This window comes from Aulonocara sp. 'chitande type north' Nkhata Bay, linkage group LG17 (genome assembly GCF_057382095.1).
Source record: "Aulonocara sp. 'chitande type north' Nkhata Bay isolate Kocher_YH1m ecotype deep benthic linkage group LG17, A_spYH_male_GT1.1, whole genome shotgun sequence".
NCBI lineage: Eukaryota > Metazoa > Chordata > Actinopteri > Cichliformes > Cichlidae > Aulonocara > Aulonocara sp. 'chitande type north' Nkhata Bay.
In genome coordinates this window covers 29,553,487-29,567,701 of record NC_141360.1, presented here as the reverse complement: position 1 = coordinate 29,567,701, position 14,215 = coordinate 29,553,487, and the positions used below count along the sequence as shown (strand labels likewise).

Genomic DNA, 14,215 nt, shown 5'->3' with positions numbered 1-14,215 from the left:
CAGTAAGGCTTAAATGGAAAAATATGTTTGTTTTGTGGGTGAACTGATATTTTAAGCATTATATTATTATCATTATTATTATTATTACTATAGACTTGCTTTGGTGTAATTATTGCTAATCCACAGTCTGTCTTTATTTTGTTCTTGCAGAGGGACTACGGTGGCCCACTGGTTTGCCAGGAACATGAGCGCAAAGTCATAATTGGTGTGAGCATCCAAAGGACAAAATGTGCCTCATCACAGCCAGCACTTTTTGTTAATGTTGCTTTCTACTCAGAGTGGATATACAAAGTCTTCAGACTTTACCCGAATGTGTAAAGAAACTAATGGAGTGGTGTGAAAAGCAACCCACAGGGGACTACCATAGCTTGCAAGAGCTGACAGAGGAACTTGGGCCACAAATCTCCAACATGGATTATTGGGTGGCATACAGAAAACGACTGTATGATAGTGACAAGTTTGGATTTTATGGTGGAATCTGTCGCCATCTGTAGATGACATAAACTAGAAATTGGAGACTGGATGCATCTAATTGGTTCTCACCCATTCTTCGATTTTGCAAATGAGGAGATCTCGGCATTTTCGAAATCAAAGTCTTGTGCACATAAACGGAGTGCAAATTGTTTTTTTTGACATGTTCAGAATTTCTGAAGCCATGCAAACAATGACAGTGAGGAGGACACTTGTGATTCAGTATTATCTCCTGGAATATACTTGAACCCAACTCTTTGGTGGTTATCACTTTAGGTAGCCTTCATTGACTGGGACCTTTTCTTTTTTTTAGATGAAGAAGAAGAATTTTTTTAAGTGTCGAGCTGGTCTTTTTACCTTAAACACAAGCGATGTGGATTGACATAAATGTGGCCTTCATGACATAAAAAGGTACTTATCTGGTATTAAGGTGATTATCACAGCAACTAAAGGTGTCCATGTCCCAGAAAAGAAAATATATGCGTGAAAATGTCATTACAATCTGCCTATTATGTTCCCTTTGTGAAAATAGCCTTTCAGCCTGGCAGTGCTAATTGTGTGCAGTAGCTGAACTACCTTTTCCCCAGTTAGCTGTAACTATTAGTTTTCCCCATGAGAGGGTCTAAGTAAGACTGAGCAAACTGCTCCAAATCTTATGCTAATATTTGTAGCATGAGAGAAAGAAGAGCCATGCCAAATATAACATGGCTATTTGGTCTCCAGTTTGGAGGGAACTGTGGCCCCTGGCGGGCTGTGTGTGGTCAGTAGGATATTTTATAGGTTTTGGGGTTTTTTTGTTTCATGGAAAGCGACTCTGTATGTGGATACCTGCAGATTTGTTTTGTTTCTGCTGTGCTGTATAAATTTATAGGTCTTATAGATCTGGAATATTTTTGGGTCACTCGGTAATGTCAGATTGGCTTATTTGTGCTTAAGTATGTTTAATATTTAAAGAGACTGGTTGCTTCTAAGTAATGTATATTTATTTTTCTAAATGAAAAAAACTGTTCCAAAACGAATTTGTAATTCCACATGATATTTTGATGATAATTTCTTGTTTCGAAGAATTACAGACTTTTAAATAACTGTGGCGTAAACCTGACATTTAAATAACACAGACCAGAGCAGAATATTAGGTACAATATGCCTCATATGGCCAAACTTTAAAATCAAGGATCTTTGTTTCATGGTATTATTTTGCCCACAGGTAAATTTTGAATCTAGGAGGAGGGGGGATATTTTCTTAAGGCAGTGATAGTTGAAATGGGGTGAAGGAGACAGACTACAATTTAAGTTCACATTCACTCCTACAGCCAATTTAGCATCTCCAGTTAACCTAATATGGAGGAAGAGGAAGCTGGAGCACACGGCGAAAACCTACTCAGGTACAGGCTGGCTGGTTGATTTGAACCTGGGATGTTCTTGCTGTAGCACAACTACTGCAACCACTCTTCTATACTTTATTTTAGCTCATAAAAGGACCTGACAAGAGACAAGAGTTGCCGATTAATCCAGTTTTCGCTCATATTAATAAAGCTTCTTTGGGCTGATCCCTTATAAGGGGTCACTACAGCGGATGGATATGCATATCTGATTTGACACATTTTCCTGCACCCTCTGAGGGATTTGTGTGTCCTCTCAAGCTCAAACCAGTGATCTTTTGTCTGTTAGGTGAATATGTTAGTCACATTTTTTTCTTTAACATTGATATTAGTTATTAATGGTGTTCCACGCAAAGGGATAAACAAGATGAACAAAATCATCAGGGGAGGGGAAAATCCCTACATGAAAAATCAGAGCATAATTGACTTTTGACACTTTCAACTTAGCATTACACAGATTAGAAAAAATAAATATGTGGTTTGCTTACAAGACTCTCATTCCCACAACTTTAGAATAACCAGAACCTAACCTAATGATGCCCCAAGTGGCCTTGTGTTTCTCAGCTATCAGCAGCAAAGTAGCTGTGGGGATGTTTGTGCATGTCGCAACAGCATTTAAAACCTAAAATTCTAACTCTCAGTTCTAAGATAACTGCTGTAAATATCATGTTGGAAATGTTACAGTAGAGTCACAAAAAATGATATATTTGGCTGTAAGTCAATGGGTTTTATGTTCTAACCAGTGAGTAAGTCATTTGGCCAGGATTCACAGGAATTCTTGTAAAGAAACAAACGGTATTCAGTATCATTGTATGAATGCAAGCCTTTAATAGTCTCACACAGGTTTCCAATCAAAGTGAAGGTCTGTAAAGTGGCTAATTTATGGAAAGGTAACTTCCTGAAAGGCTGATTAAACAGCTAAAACCAATACTCATGTGGCAGATCATGAACCACAACGAATGCTCTTAAGGTGCCGTTGCTGTTATTTAATTTTCCCTAATATAAAAAGCCTCATACAAATTGTAATTTTTGTAAATATCATACTTGAGTATTTTTATTCCTTGATCATTCTGTTCAAATGTTTGTATACTGTAAAATATAACAGCTGCTATTTTGTGTTAGTGATTTGTTTCATATTGGTGATCTTTCCCAAAATTTGTAACCCTTTGTAATTTTCCTATTTTAATAAACACCTTAACATTACACTAAGCTGTATCCGTCTTAGCGCTTGACATATTCCTTTGCGGAATATGTTGCGAGGAACATGCCAGAAACACCATCTCTGAGTCTGTTTACTCCATCTTTTGGCAGTTTGGTCCTTATATCAGTCAGAGAAGCAAATTCTAGTGTATAATAAATACTCTTAAGTGGCTAAAGCAACGGGGGTCATACATACAACAAGGGAAGGAGATAAATAATAACATGTCAGGAACATTTGGATAACAAATTTGGACATCCCAGACTAGAGTGAGGTTCAGTTGAACTTGGATGTGCTTTTCAGCAATTCCTAAAGTTTTAGTTGCTCAATATGAGATAAGATACAGAGAATCCTCCAGATGTAAGATTAATATTTCTGTCAAATTAGTATATGAAGGCTTTTAAAGTTGTGCACTAAGTATTCAGGTTTATTGCTTAAGAAAAAGAAAGCAGTACAACAGATAAAACTACCACATGAAAGCCTTGTAACAAGAATTGGGCATGCCCGCTGCTGTAGACTTTACATACTATTCACTTTGTAATACTGTAGGAGGTCAGAATGGATTTAGTTTTATTTTTCATTAAATATCAGTAGATAAGTAATCTATGAGATCCTGAATTCATGGATACATTTCTCCATCCAGAAAAGGTTAAAACAGCTGAAGAGTTTAGAAGAGGAAATGCTAGCAACCAAAAATATTGGGAAGCACAAGGGCACAATGGGTGCAATCCATATAAAAATGTATCTTGTAAGAAAACCATAGGATATTTTACTATATAAGCACAAACTGTAAAGAAATCACTGGAGCTGAAAAAAAAAAAAACTCATAAAAGGTCAAATACTGATCTCTGAAATGTGTCATAAATTAGCATAAAAACACTTGAAAACTGCCTGTAAATTAAATACATGTGTTCAGTACCTGCTGTTAAAAATTCATATGCAGTCATCCTAAAACTTGCCTCAATTTATGCAAGATTGGTGGATGTTTCAGAAACAGTCACAACACAAACGTGGAGATATCATTTGACTATCTGGCTTCGTGATGTTATATTCCAGTGGGGGTCATTTCGCCAGTAGGCCACTTCCATGCTGCTGACCAAGCTTTTTGTATTCTGAACCCAATCTTTCCCCTGCTGACCAATTATCAGGAAACTTAGAGACTTACTGTCTCCTCACTGTAGTAAAGGGATATAAAGGAACTCAATGCCTCTGCCCTGTTGCAGTCGTAAAAAGTGATACCGAGCGGAGCAGATATCAGGTCGCATTTAAACTTTAGGGTTTTTTTTAGGGATTCTCCCACCGGCTTTTCCTGGACTGAAATCTTGGAAGTGTTCCTTACGCTCCTACACTGACACAAATGTCAAGCCTAACAATATAAAGGAGATCACGTCCATATCATCGTGTGGTAACCTTAAATGATCCATGGAGCAATCGTTTATGTAGGAGTCAAGAAGTCTTTAAAACTGATATATAACTGAGGAGCACAGCAAAGTATTCATTAAAGATTATACTCAGAGATTAAAATGTATCTCTTAATAATCTCTGTCAGTACTAAACTCTACCTTCTTTAACTTGAACCTAACTTTATTGTCCTTGTTGCCCAGCAACAAGAACAATAAAGCTTTCTTCCAAGAAAAAGTTTATTATCATCCTCATCTTATCTATTTTCTCATCCCTTCTGGTGCTATAAAGTCACATTAAGTTTGCTTCATTGCAAATGGGTTTAGTGAATTAATTTAATTATCTTACCAATCAAAAATTACATTGCATGCTAACAGCACAGACCTAAGGAAAAGTGATGAGTCGAGCTGCAGTGCAATTAAGAGGCAAAGGGTGGAAAGGACAACATTGTTGGGTCCATACTTTGTCTCCCTCTACTGGTTGAAAAGTGTCCCTTCAGTCGAGCAATTAAGCAGCAGTCAAAAGCTCTTCCCGCTGATCCACTGGTCTCATTATCAGTCCATGTAGAGATGCTGATTCACATCCGGGACCAACAGAAACTGCTCATTTGTTTGAAACTGACTCCAGGTAAACGGCATTCCCTGCTGGTTCCACTGTTGAATCACAGGGCAGTCTGCCCCCCCTGTCTTTGTTGCCAAAGGGCAGGTTCTCCTCATGTCTGTGTGGTGGGGAACCAGTGGAAAACTGTATCCATCTCTGTGGAGATCCAGAGGAGTTTTGTCTATGTTTTGCATGTCACTCGGCAGATGGGGAAATGAGGATGTCGGACATTCAGAATTCCTCACGGCTGTACGTCAAGGGGGAAAAGATTATTTTCTTTAATTTCTGAAAAGTTATTGCATAGAAATTAAGATAGTACAGTATGTACTTAGGAACAATTGAGAGTAGTGATTTTAAGTGATATTGTGATCCAACAGGCAGGCTTTACCCTACACCTACCCTATTGTTCATATTTAAACGAATAAACACATAAATAGTGAATAGAGTTTACCATCCCTACAAATCCCAAATGACTTGTGAAATCGACATAAATTTATTACATGTTTAACGTATGGCTTCATAGATAGGCAACTTTATATGATGACCAACAGACAGGTAGGAGGGAAAATATTAGAATAATACCTTTTTTGTGCAACCTTAAATTAGTTCATAATCAGGATCATTGGATTCTTAATAGATTTTTAGCAGTTTAGTAAATTCAAACCCAAGCCCATCACAGGGAATGAAACTTTTTATAACATGTACTCTCATCACTGACCTTTATATCATATTCAGCTAAACTACAATCAAGCTAATCTCCAGCTTCTTTAACATCATTCTTAAATACTCTCTATCAATATGAATAAAAATTAAATTGAATGAAAATCCTCATAATCAAACAGAGAGAAAGATTATTAAAGACAGTGATTTGGTCAAAGACAGTTTTCCTGGATCTCACCTGTTTCTGTTGGGAAGAAGCAGCAATTTTGCAGCTTCCTTGCAACAGTGCTGTACGAGGAGCTGTCCGCATTGATTTTTGCCATTCCAGTAGCCTTGGAAACCGCATAAACAAAGTTTAAATACCACAATGTCACCAGACGTTTGTTAAAAACACAGAAATCTCATTTGGAAATTGCCTAGCATTGCCTAGAAATTGCCTAGAAAACTATGCTCGGAAAAACATTCACAGCGGCATGTTTTAAGGGCTCTAAAGTAGATATCACTGGTTTGCACAGTACCTGTTGAGATGTGAAGCTGTATGTCATTGTTGGATTCACAGGAACAAAGTCACTTTGCTTTTCAAAGTCTTCAGCTGCTACAAAGAAACACATTTTAACATCTATGAGGCAAGAATCGATGTGTTCAGGAGGACTTTCCATTACCAGTGTGTTCAGCTCCATTTATTATTGTCCAGTGGTCAAATTATACACATTCTTAACACATCCTTGCCACCCACACTCAGCTCCCAAGTATGTGTGCATCACACACAGACACACACTCACACTTACTCTGCGTACTACCTCTCTGCTTGGCTTCTCTTCTCCATTTAGCACGTCTGTTAGAAAACCAGACCTTTGAGGGACAGAAGCCACACCTCAGGAACAGACAGCTTAAATGTATATGAATTTCGTGATGCTAAAATTGATGAAAAGTCTACCTTGATGGTGTCCTCGGGAAGTTTAATTTCAGCAGATAGCTTCTCTCTTGTGTACATGTCAGCATACTGGCTGCGAGAGAATTCTGATTCAACACAGAGAAATAGATCTTTAACTATTACTGAGTCTAAAAATTATGCATTGTGTTAGTTTGAAATAGCTGTAGAGGTTTTAAGTCACCTTGCTCAAGTGCTCTGCTCTGCTCTGGCGTAAAGGTGGTGCGGATTCTGTGCTGCACACCTTTGGATTTCTGTTTTTTACTGCACTCTGTCTCAAACTTCTCAAACTTCTTTGCTTCTTCTTGAGCCAGAGAATACAAATCTGCACATATGGAAACACACAGACTACATGCAGTTAATATTTATACATTTATGTGTTAAATTGTCATGTTCAGTGATAAAAAATTCTGATCAAACTCGATAGTCTTCCTAAACCGTTATAAATGACTTCTCCAAGGACCAAGTTACTTACCCTGCTCAACCCTGACATCAGCGTTGAGGTCCATCCACGATGGTCCGCGGTCCAAGTGGATCTTTCTTAAAATCCTATTTATGGACGACACCTTGCAGAACACAGTGTGCACAAAACACCATCAAGTGCTGGAATCGTTTCAGTGTAGTTAAAGTACATTTGAATTTGAATCTTACTTACGCTGGGGACGTTGGAGGCCTTGCATATCCGCGCCGCTGCGAGACGTTTTCGGATTTCCCAAGCAAAAATAGTCGGATTTTCCCTTTTGCACTGGATGATCGTGGAGATGACACCGGGGGTGAGAAGTCGGGGGCGGCTCCCACCGATGGTCTTGGGTTCCAGGAGTCCTGTGCGCCGGTAGCGGCTCAGGATCTTACTGACGCACCCGTTGGACACCTAAAGATGCAAGTGAGCTCCACTGTGTTAAACAAGAATAATCCGTTGATGCTGCATTTAACATAACATCGCAAAAGCTTATTTTTTCGAAATCCAAAGTTGTTGTTGTTTTTGTTGTTGTTGTTTTTGTTTATCACTATTCAGGTTACCGTACCCTGAGTATCCTGGAGATCTGGCTTGGACGGACTCCCTCCAAGGCCAGCTGAATCATTTTTCGTCTCTTGGGTTGTGGGAGCGGTCTTCCGTTGAGAAACATTCCTCCTAACTGGTTGACATTTCCACCACCTTATCACAACACATACTAAATTGGTTATTTTTTCTAATTAACCGAATACAACGAGTCCACTAAAATGTCTTACTGTCGTTCATATCTAATCCATATTCACTGATTTGTAACGAATATAAATAAGTGGTTAAAAAATGAAAATGAACCTTTATTTTCCAGATCAGTGTTCGTTCCGCACATCTCTCCTTGCTCCCAGCCTTGATGATGAAACTGAAGTCAAAACTATAAGAACTTTTTTCCAGAGAGGGGGGAGACCTTGGACTGCAATGTGAAGAATGCGATAAATTAGAATTAACGAAATTGTCGCGGTAACTCCACTCCAGTCTGGTGAACGAATTACAGTGAGAGGAATCCCACCCTTCAGCAGCAATTTATAGACCTGCACACCTCAACATGACGTGGTGATCCGATTCCTGAAATGTAAATAGTCTACTGCTTTGAAAGAGAATGTGCGTGTTAAAGGCTGGACATGTGCTTCAAGTTGGTGCGTTTAAGCGGCCAGAATCTTCGGACATAGAACAATATCCTAGCTTTAAAACCACCTGTATTCTGATCCTTTTCGGCGATTCACAAAGCACGTTTCAAGTAGCCTATTTTAAAAGCAAATGCAGACGGGGGAAGACCAAGTGAGTGATAGGAATGTATTTTGTAGAAGAATTTCCCACAAAGCGTTCCGGCAAGCCAAAATTAGAGCTCGGTTTTTGTTGTTATAATAACATCTAGACATGTCATAGTGTGAAACATCCAATCAGATATAACCTACCCCCACATCATGTCAGCATCTTTGCACCATCTACTAGTGGGATATTACACACTGCACACTTGGGCAAAGCTGATGCCACCTGAGCGCACTTTACTAAATTTCTTGGCAATGTCTGATCATCTAAAGCGTCACAAACAAATAGATTAAGTCTGTTTTGAACGTCTAGTAGCCCGTGCACTGCTCCAGCAGCTGACACACAAAAGAGTAATATCCGAGCTTGGGAACTCAAAGAGCTTCCTTTTGCGCAGTAGCTGGTTGCAGTCTTAATTAGACAATGCAGTTTTCAGCGCAGCACACTTCAGTCCTTCTCTTTTCTGCTTTGGCTCTTCTTAATGTAACGAAAATACATACCTAACCGTCTTGTTTCAAAGAAACTACATGGTCAACATCAGTGTGTTTCTCATACTTTAGTGGGTCACGTGACTTGAACATCCTCTCCTAGGTTAAGTGGCTCAGATTAAAATGATCTCTGGTCTCCTTTCATAAAACAAACATTTGGAAATCTGCTCCTATGACGACTGCCATATGGTAAAGTGCTTTTGATAAATCATAAATCCATCACAAAGTCTCTTTATTACATTTTCTTTCAAAACGTGAACAAATAGACTCCTATATGGGCGCAAGGAAAGGGCCAATTGGGGGACCTCTTTTTATGCAGAAGAGGGAGGCTAAAACAACCCTCACAGATGTTCCTTGGGCAGCCAGCAGATAAAAATACGTTGTAAACGTTTCAAAGGGAAATATTTGACGAGCAAATATTAGCCTATGTGAAAACCCACACGAGGCTCGTCTTTTGGTCTGTTTAATGACTAATTGAATCATTAGTTGGGTCCACACAGATCGAAGTGCCACCGAAATAAAGGCTTAGATTTTAAAATGCCATATGGCCCAAATTATACATTAACCACAAGTTAGAGGATAATAATACTGTGTGTACAATCAGCCAGGTTGGATAGAGGACAGCCATTTTTGGACACCATCATCTCCTTGCCAACCGACACAAAGAACGACCAGGGCGACGGTTTCTATTTATTACCAGCGAGTCAGCGTGGTCATTGATTTATAGTATTTTACTGCACATACAGTGTGTGCCAAACGAGAATAATTAAAGAACTTATGCTGTGTTGTTAAGACAGCAACACGTTTTCGTTGTGCGTAAATTTTAGTATGTGCTCGCCAGGGGAAGGGGTGAGTTTCAGCGCTTAAATAGTGCCACGGACAATATATACGTTGTAGTTATATGCCATAGATCTTTGTCTTGTGTATAAAAACTTGCGTATTGGTGCTTTACTGCTTTACTGTGTCCTAAAGCGTTTAGAACTGTGAAAAACTCAGCCGCGTAAAAAGGTTACCACAACCTCTCCAAAGCGCACCGAGTAGCTGTGTGCGCAACGAACTCGTTTTCATGGTCAGTTTCCTCCATCCTGTTACGAGATGGCAACGCGATTCAAGGAATGTTGACCTTTTTGAATTTTAAGATCGTAAATGTTCCCGCATTCTGTGAATGGAGGTGATTGTTTTAGTTTTTAATCATTGTTAGATATCCTACATGCGGTTGCATGGCCGCAGATAGCAGGATAAAAGACGGAAACAGTCTGTCTTAACATGGCATTAAGTGTAAATGTGACTTAAATGCTTATTTTTATTTGATTTGATTTTTTACTTGACGGAACTAAAAAAAACTAATGCTGATTATATTTTTAACAGCTTAAATTTGGAAAATACACGCGTTATTCACACATTTTATGCAAGGTAAGTCATTCTTGCAATGCTTCATGTTCCACATGACCAGGTTTCCCAACATTTAGTCGCAACCTAACCCCCCCCACTTTTTAATCATTAGGATTTGATTTATTTATTTATTTTTACATTTTCATAGATCCCCAAACCAAACTTTATGCAAACGAAAATAAATCACTATTTATCCTTTTTTAAACACGTTTTAATATAAATATACATTTTGCGCTTTGTTTCTTCTGTGTTCTGCAGCACGGACACAGAAAATGATAGATATATTTTTATCTGGATTTCCCCCTTAAACCTTGTGCAGCTTTGCCATATCAAAGCATGCTCAATAACATTTGATTTTTTTTTTTAAATTGTAATATACCTAAACGATTAAAAATAACAACAAAAATACAAGCATTTTTAGATCGTCAATTCTATGATTTGATTTAGTTCAAAGGGTTTGATTTCACAATGGTTTAAAGCATCAAAAGTTTTATTAGCAGCTCCAATTTAACGGTCACCAGCTGCCCAAGAACACAGTGTTCTGGCGCTGGCCTGCCTTTGTTTTGTTCTGTTTTGTCAATAAACCAGTTGAACCTTTATATGTTCTATGCTTGGGTGAGCTCGTGTGTGTGTGTTGGACAATATTTAGCTGTCAACAAGCTAGTAAAAACTTCCCTTGCAATCACTGATTGACTGACCTGAACATACAGACTACCAGGTTTAAGACTTGGTGATACTATTTATAGGACGTAAAATGAACGTGAAATGTGTATATATGTACACACAACATACAAGAAGATGAATACAAATTGAAATCAGATATACATGAATCAAACACAGCATTAAAACTACTGATAGGGGAAGTAAGCACTGACCTATTTTGAGGCAATGTTAGGTTAGGAAATATTAGTTTCTCCCATTCATGTGGATTTTACATTAATATCACCACACACTACTTACACTACTTACCTAAACAATGCTGACTTTGGACCACTGTCTATCTATCTATCTATCTATCTATCTATCTATCTATCTATCTATCTATCTATCTATCTATCTATCTATCTATCTATCTATCTATCTATCTATCTATCTATCTATCTATCTATCTATCTATCTATCTATCTATCTATCTATCTATGGAGAAGGATGACTGTCCTGCCAACTTGAATACTAACTAGAGTTTTAAAAAGCCCATAACGGAGATTAACCTTTACATGAAATATATAAATATATGTAAATGCATGAATTATAATTATAGTGAAAAGTGAGAATAATGGGGTAATTGTCCAAGTTTCTAGCAATACCTTGAAAACTGTTAAAAACTTATCTTCAAGACATTTTTTTACTCTGCTGCACATCCTGCAGACTGCTGACAGTATTTTAAATAATGGAGTCAGCATCGCTGTTGGGGAGATTATCATTTCTAAATTACCCCGTATGTTTTTTCAAATAATACTCCTTTATTTATTTAAAAAGGACGTCATGTCAGTATAACTCAGTCTACATATACACCAATGCATCAGCATAGCCCAGTATTCATGTTACTTAGAGGGAAAATCCAGCTGTGGTCACCCACACTCATCATGAGCATGAATGTCATGGTAATTCTGGGCTTTAAATGGTTTCTTTGAACTGCTTTTTTCCAGCATGAAATGTTTGCTCAGCTTACATCTTTAACATTAGAAAGCAAGAATGTGGTGTACAAGTTTGACTATTTGACTATATTTTAGATTTTCACTAATCCACAGTATACATATAGTTCTTTACAGTAAAATTATAAATGCGGGCTTAAATATGTACATACCTCAAACAAGCTAATGGCAACATTCTGGCTGGATATTTGACTACCCTTCTTGTCTAAATTGGTCAAGTTCATTCAAATTGGTTGGTTTCCTGACATGGACTTAACTTTTAAGCACAGATTTTCAGTTGTGCTGAAGCTGGAGCTTTGAGACATCCATTCCAGAAATGTAATGCTAGACTGCATTACTTATTTCAAAACCAGTTTTGATGTGTTGTTGGAACACCCAAATGTGTTCAAGTTTCACCCATCTAGATTTTGAATTGAGGTAAAGTTAAAGAATCTGGGGGTAGTCCTCCTTCTTCATTACTCCATCCACTTTGTGCAATGTACCAGTAAAACTTTTCTCTAAAAGGCATTTGGCTTGTCCACATGTGCAGCTGCAACATTCAGTCAAGCTTGGCGGTGTTGATTTTAGACCAGAGTCTCCTTTCTTGGTCGATACAGCCCATGGAAAACTTGCTTCAGTGTGGACAGTGACCCTAGTGTTCCAGCAGTTTCCAGTTCATGGCAGCCTTGAGCTCTGATTGTTTGTGGGATGTTCCCGAACATCCTAACAAATGCCCTTCCATCTAAAGGTGAGAGTCCAGGTCTTCCTCCAGACTTTGACAAAGTGGTGAAACAACCAACTAACTTGTACTTATGTACAGCTGTTTGAACTGATGATCTTCAAATCTACAGTTGTTTAGAATTAGCTCCAAGAAACCTTTCCAATGTCTAAACGAAACACCCAATTCTTATTTTAGTCATAAAACATGTTTGCTGTACAATCATTCCCCTCTGAAAAAAAGAACAGTTCAAACAGTTAAAGCCCAAAACTATCATGATAGTGATGAAAATGAAGAGTGTTTACAAATGGAAAAGCACTCTCTAGATCTGCATAATCAGTCATTAAAGTATGCAATTTCATAACTGCCTATATCACACTGCTCATATACTCAGTGACAAACCGAAGTGAAAAAAACAAAACCTTTATGCTTGGCATTCTGTTGGAGACATTTTAGCAGCATAGTTTGATTCCACTTCTTCCCTCCCTACTGCAAATCAGTACAAGGAATTTCTGAGAGATTGTGTTTATTCATTGATGTAATTGAAGGATGTGATATATTCAGATATTCTGATGGTTTCTTCCAGTATGATTAAACTGGAGAATCAATACAGGCAGTTTGGCCTTTTATTTGAAATATCACTTACACAGACCACTATCACACCAAGACTAAGCATGTCCTTCACGACATCCACAAACCTTCTCTTTGGTTTTCCTCTGTTCCTCCTGCCTGTCAGCTTCATATTCAATATCTCCAGTATATCCACTATCCTTCCTCTGCAAATGCCCAAACCTTCTCAGTCTTGCCACTCTAAAGCTAAAATTTGTGAATATATCTGCGTTATTTCACTGTTATTATTGTTTATAATACATATTCTTTGTTTCCATCGACCAACCTTTAATGTATTTTATTTGTCGCTTTGGAGGTGTGTGACGAAATTTACGTTTTTCCGACACGGCTTGAAGGCAGCGTTAACTGGGGTAACACTGTGCTGACGTGTCGTACCTCTTGCACCGGAAGTCTTTATTTCAAGTCGCTTACGCGGTCAAAAAGCATCTCCATTAACTTCCATTGACGCTGGTCTCCAGACCCGGAAGTATTTTCACGTGCGTGGCAAAGTGTGTTTCCGGTATAACGTGTGTGTTGATCGGTGTTCAGCCTTTTTCTCTTGGCTTTCATTAGAACAGTCACTCACCTCAGAGTCCCAGCTCACTTGCCTGGTTACCCGTTAACGGCGTTGAATCTCAAACCGGTGGACATGGCATCTGTTTCGGGACCAGCTCAGACAGCCTCTGCTTCGGCTCCTCCTCTGCAAAGAGGAATCGTGAAGATGGTAAAGAGCCTAACGTGGATATGTGTACACACTGCGTGAGTGTAGGGAGGCAGCTAGTTAGCTCAGGGACCCAAGGGCTAATAAAGGCTCATAAAACTCATATAGCCTTAAGTGATCTTATTTGACGTTACAAATAATACGATCTGTTGAATGCATCTGTTGACAATGTGGTGCTGACAAGTTTAAATAACTATCTTAGGCGATTCGCCACTAAATCTGTTAGCCTGCTAGTAAGC

General features: G+C 38.4%; 3 protein-coding genes across 4 annotated transcripts in view; 2 read left to right on the top strand and 1 right to left on the bottom strand.

Moving 5' to 3' along the window:
- Positions 1-3,038, top strand: part of hgfa (hepatocyte growth factor a) — a 39,163-nt gene extending 36,125 nt beyond the window's left edge. Inside the window, exon 18 of the mRNA XM_086268627.1 lies at positions 151-3,038. Within this exon, the coding sequence (XP_086124753.1) occupies positions 151-318 (168 nt within the window). The 3' untranslated portion in view covers positions 319-3,038. The remainder of the gene's footprint in view (positions 1-150) is intronic.
- Positions 3,039-3,285: 247 nt separating this feature from the next.
- pax4 (paired box 4) lies at positions 3,286-8,431 on the bottom strand. 2 transcript variants are annotated; one of them, XM_086268988.1, is made up of 10 exons: positions 7,947-8,431; positions 7,669-7,799; positions 7,299-7,514; positions 7,119-7,209; positions 6,828-6,968; positions 6,650-6,732; positions 6,501-6,564; positions 6,231-6,307; positions 5,951-6,044; positions 3,286-5,299 (listed from the first exon to the last, which is right to left on the bottom strand). In XM_086268988.1, exons 1-10 carry the CDS (start codon positions 7,978-7,980, stop codon positions 5,007-5,009), a joined length of 1,224 nt encoding a protein of 407 aa, XP_086125114.1. In that variant the 5' UTR covers positions 7,981-8,431; the 3' UTR covers positions 3,286-5,006. The 2 variants fall into 2 exon arrangements, with proteins under 2 accessions (XP_086125114.1, XP_086125115.1); XM_086268989.1 differs by having other exon boundaries at positions 6,231-6,304.
- Positions 8,432-13,696: 5,265 nt separating this feature from the next.
- The window catches only part of snd1 (staphylococcal nuclease and tudor domain containing 1), a 175,726-nt gene continuing 175,207 nt past the window's right edge, over positions 13,697-14,215 (top strand). The window contains exon 1 of the mRNA XM_086269026.1: positions 13,697-13,979. Coding sequence (XP_086125152.1) covers positions 13,905-13,979 — 75 coding nt within the window. The 5' untranslated portion in view covers positions 13,697-13,904. The remainder of the gene's footprint in view (positions 13,980-14,215) is intronic.

Coding starts and splice junctions, on each gene's coding strand:
- pax4 (XM_086268988.1), bottom strand. CDS start 7,980: ATGTGCGGAACGAACACTGATCTGGAAAATAAAG. Junction 7,800..7,946: donor CACTGATCTGGAAAATAAAG/GTTCATTTTCAT, acceptor TGTTGTGATAAG/GTGGTGGAAATGTCAACCAG. Junction 6,733..6,827: donor GAGCAGAGCACTTGAGCAAG/GTGACTTAAAAC, acceptor GTGTTGAATCAG/AATTCTCTCGCAGCCAGTAT.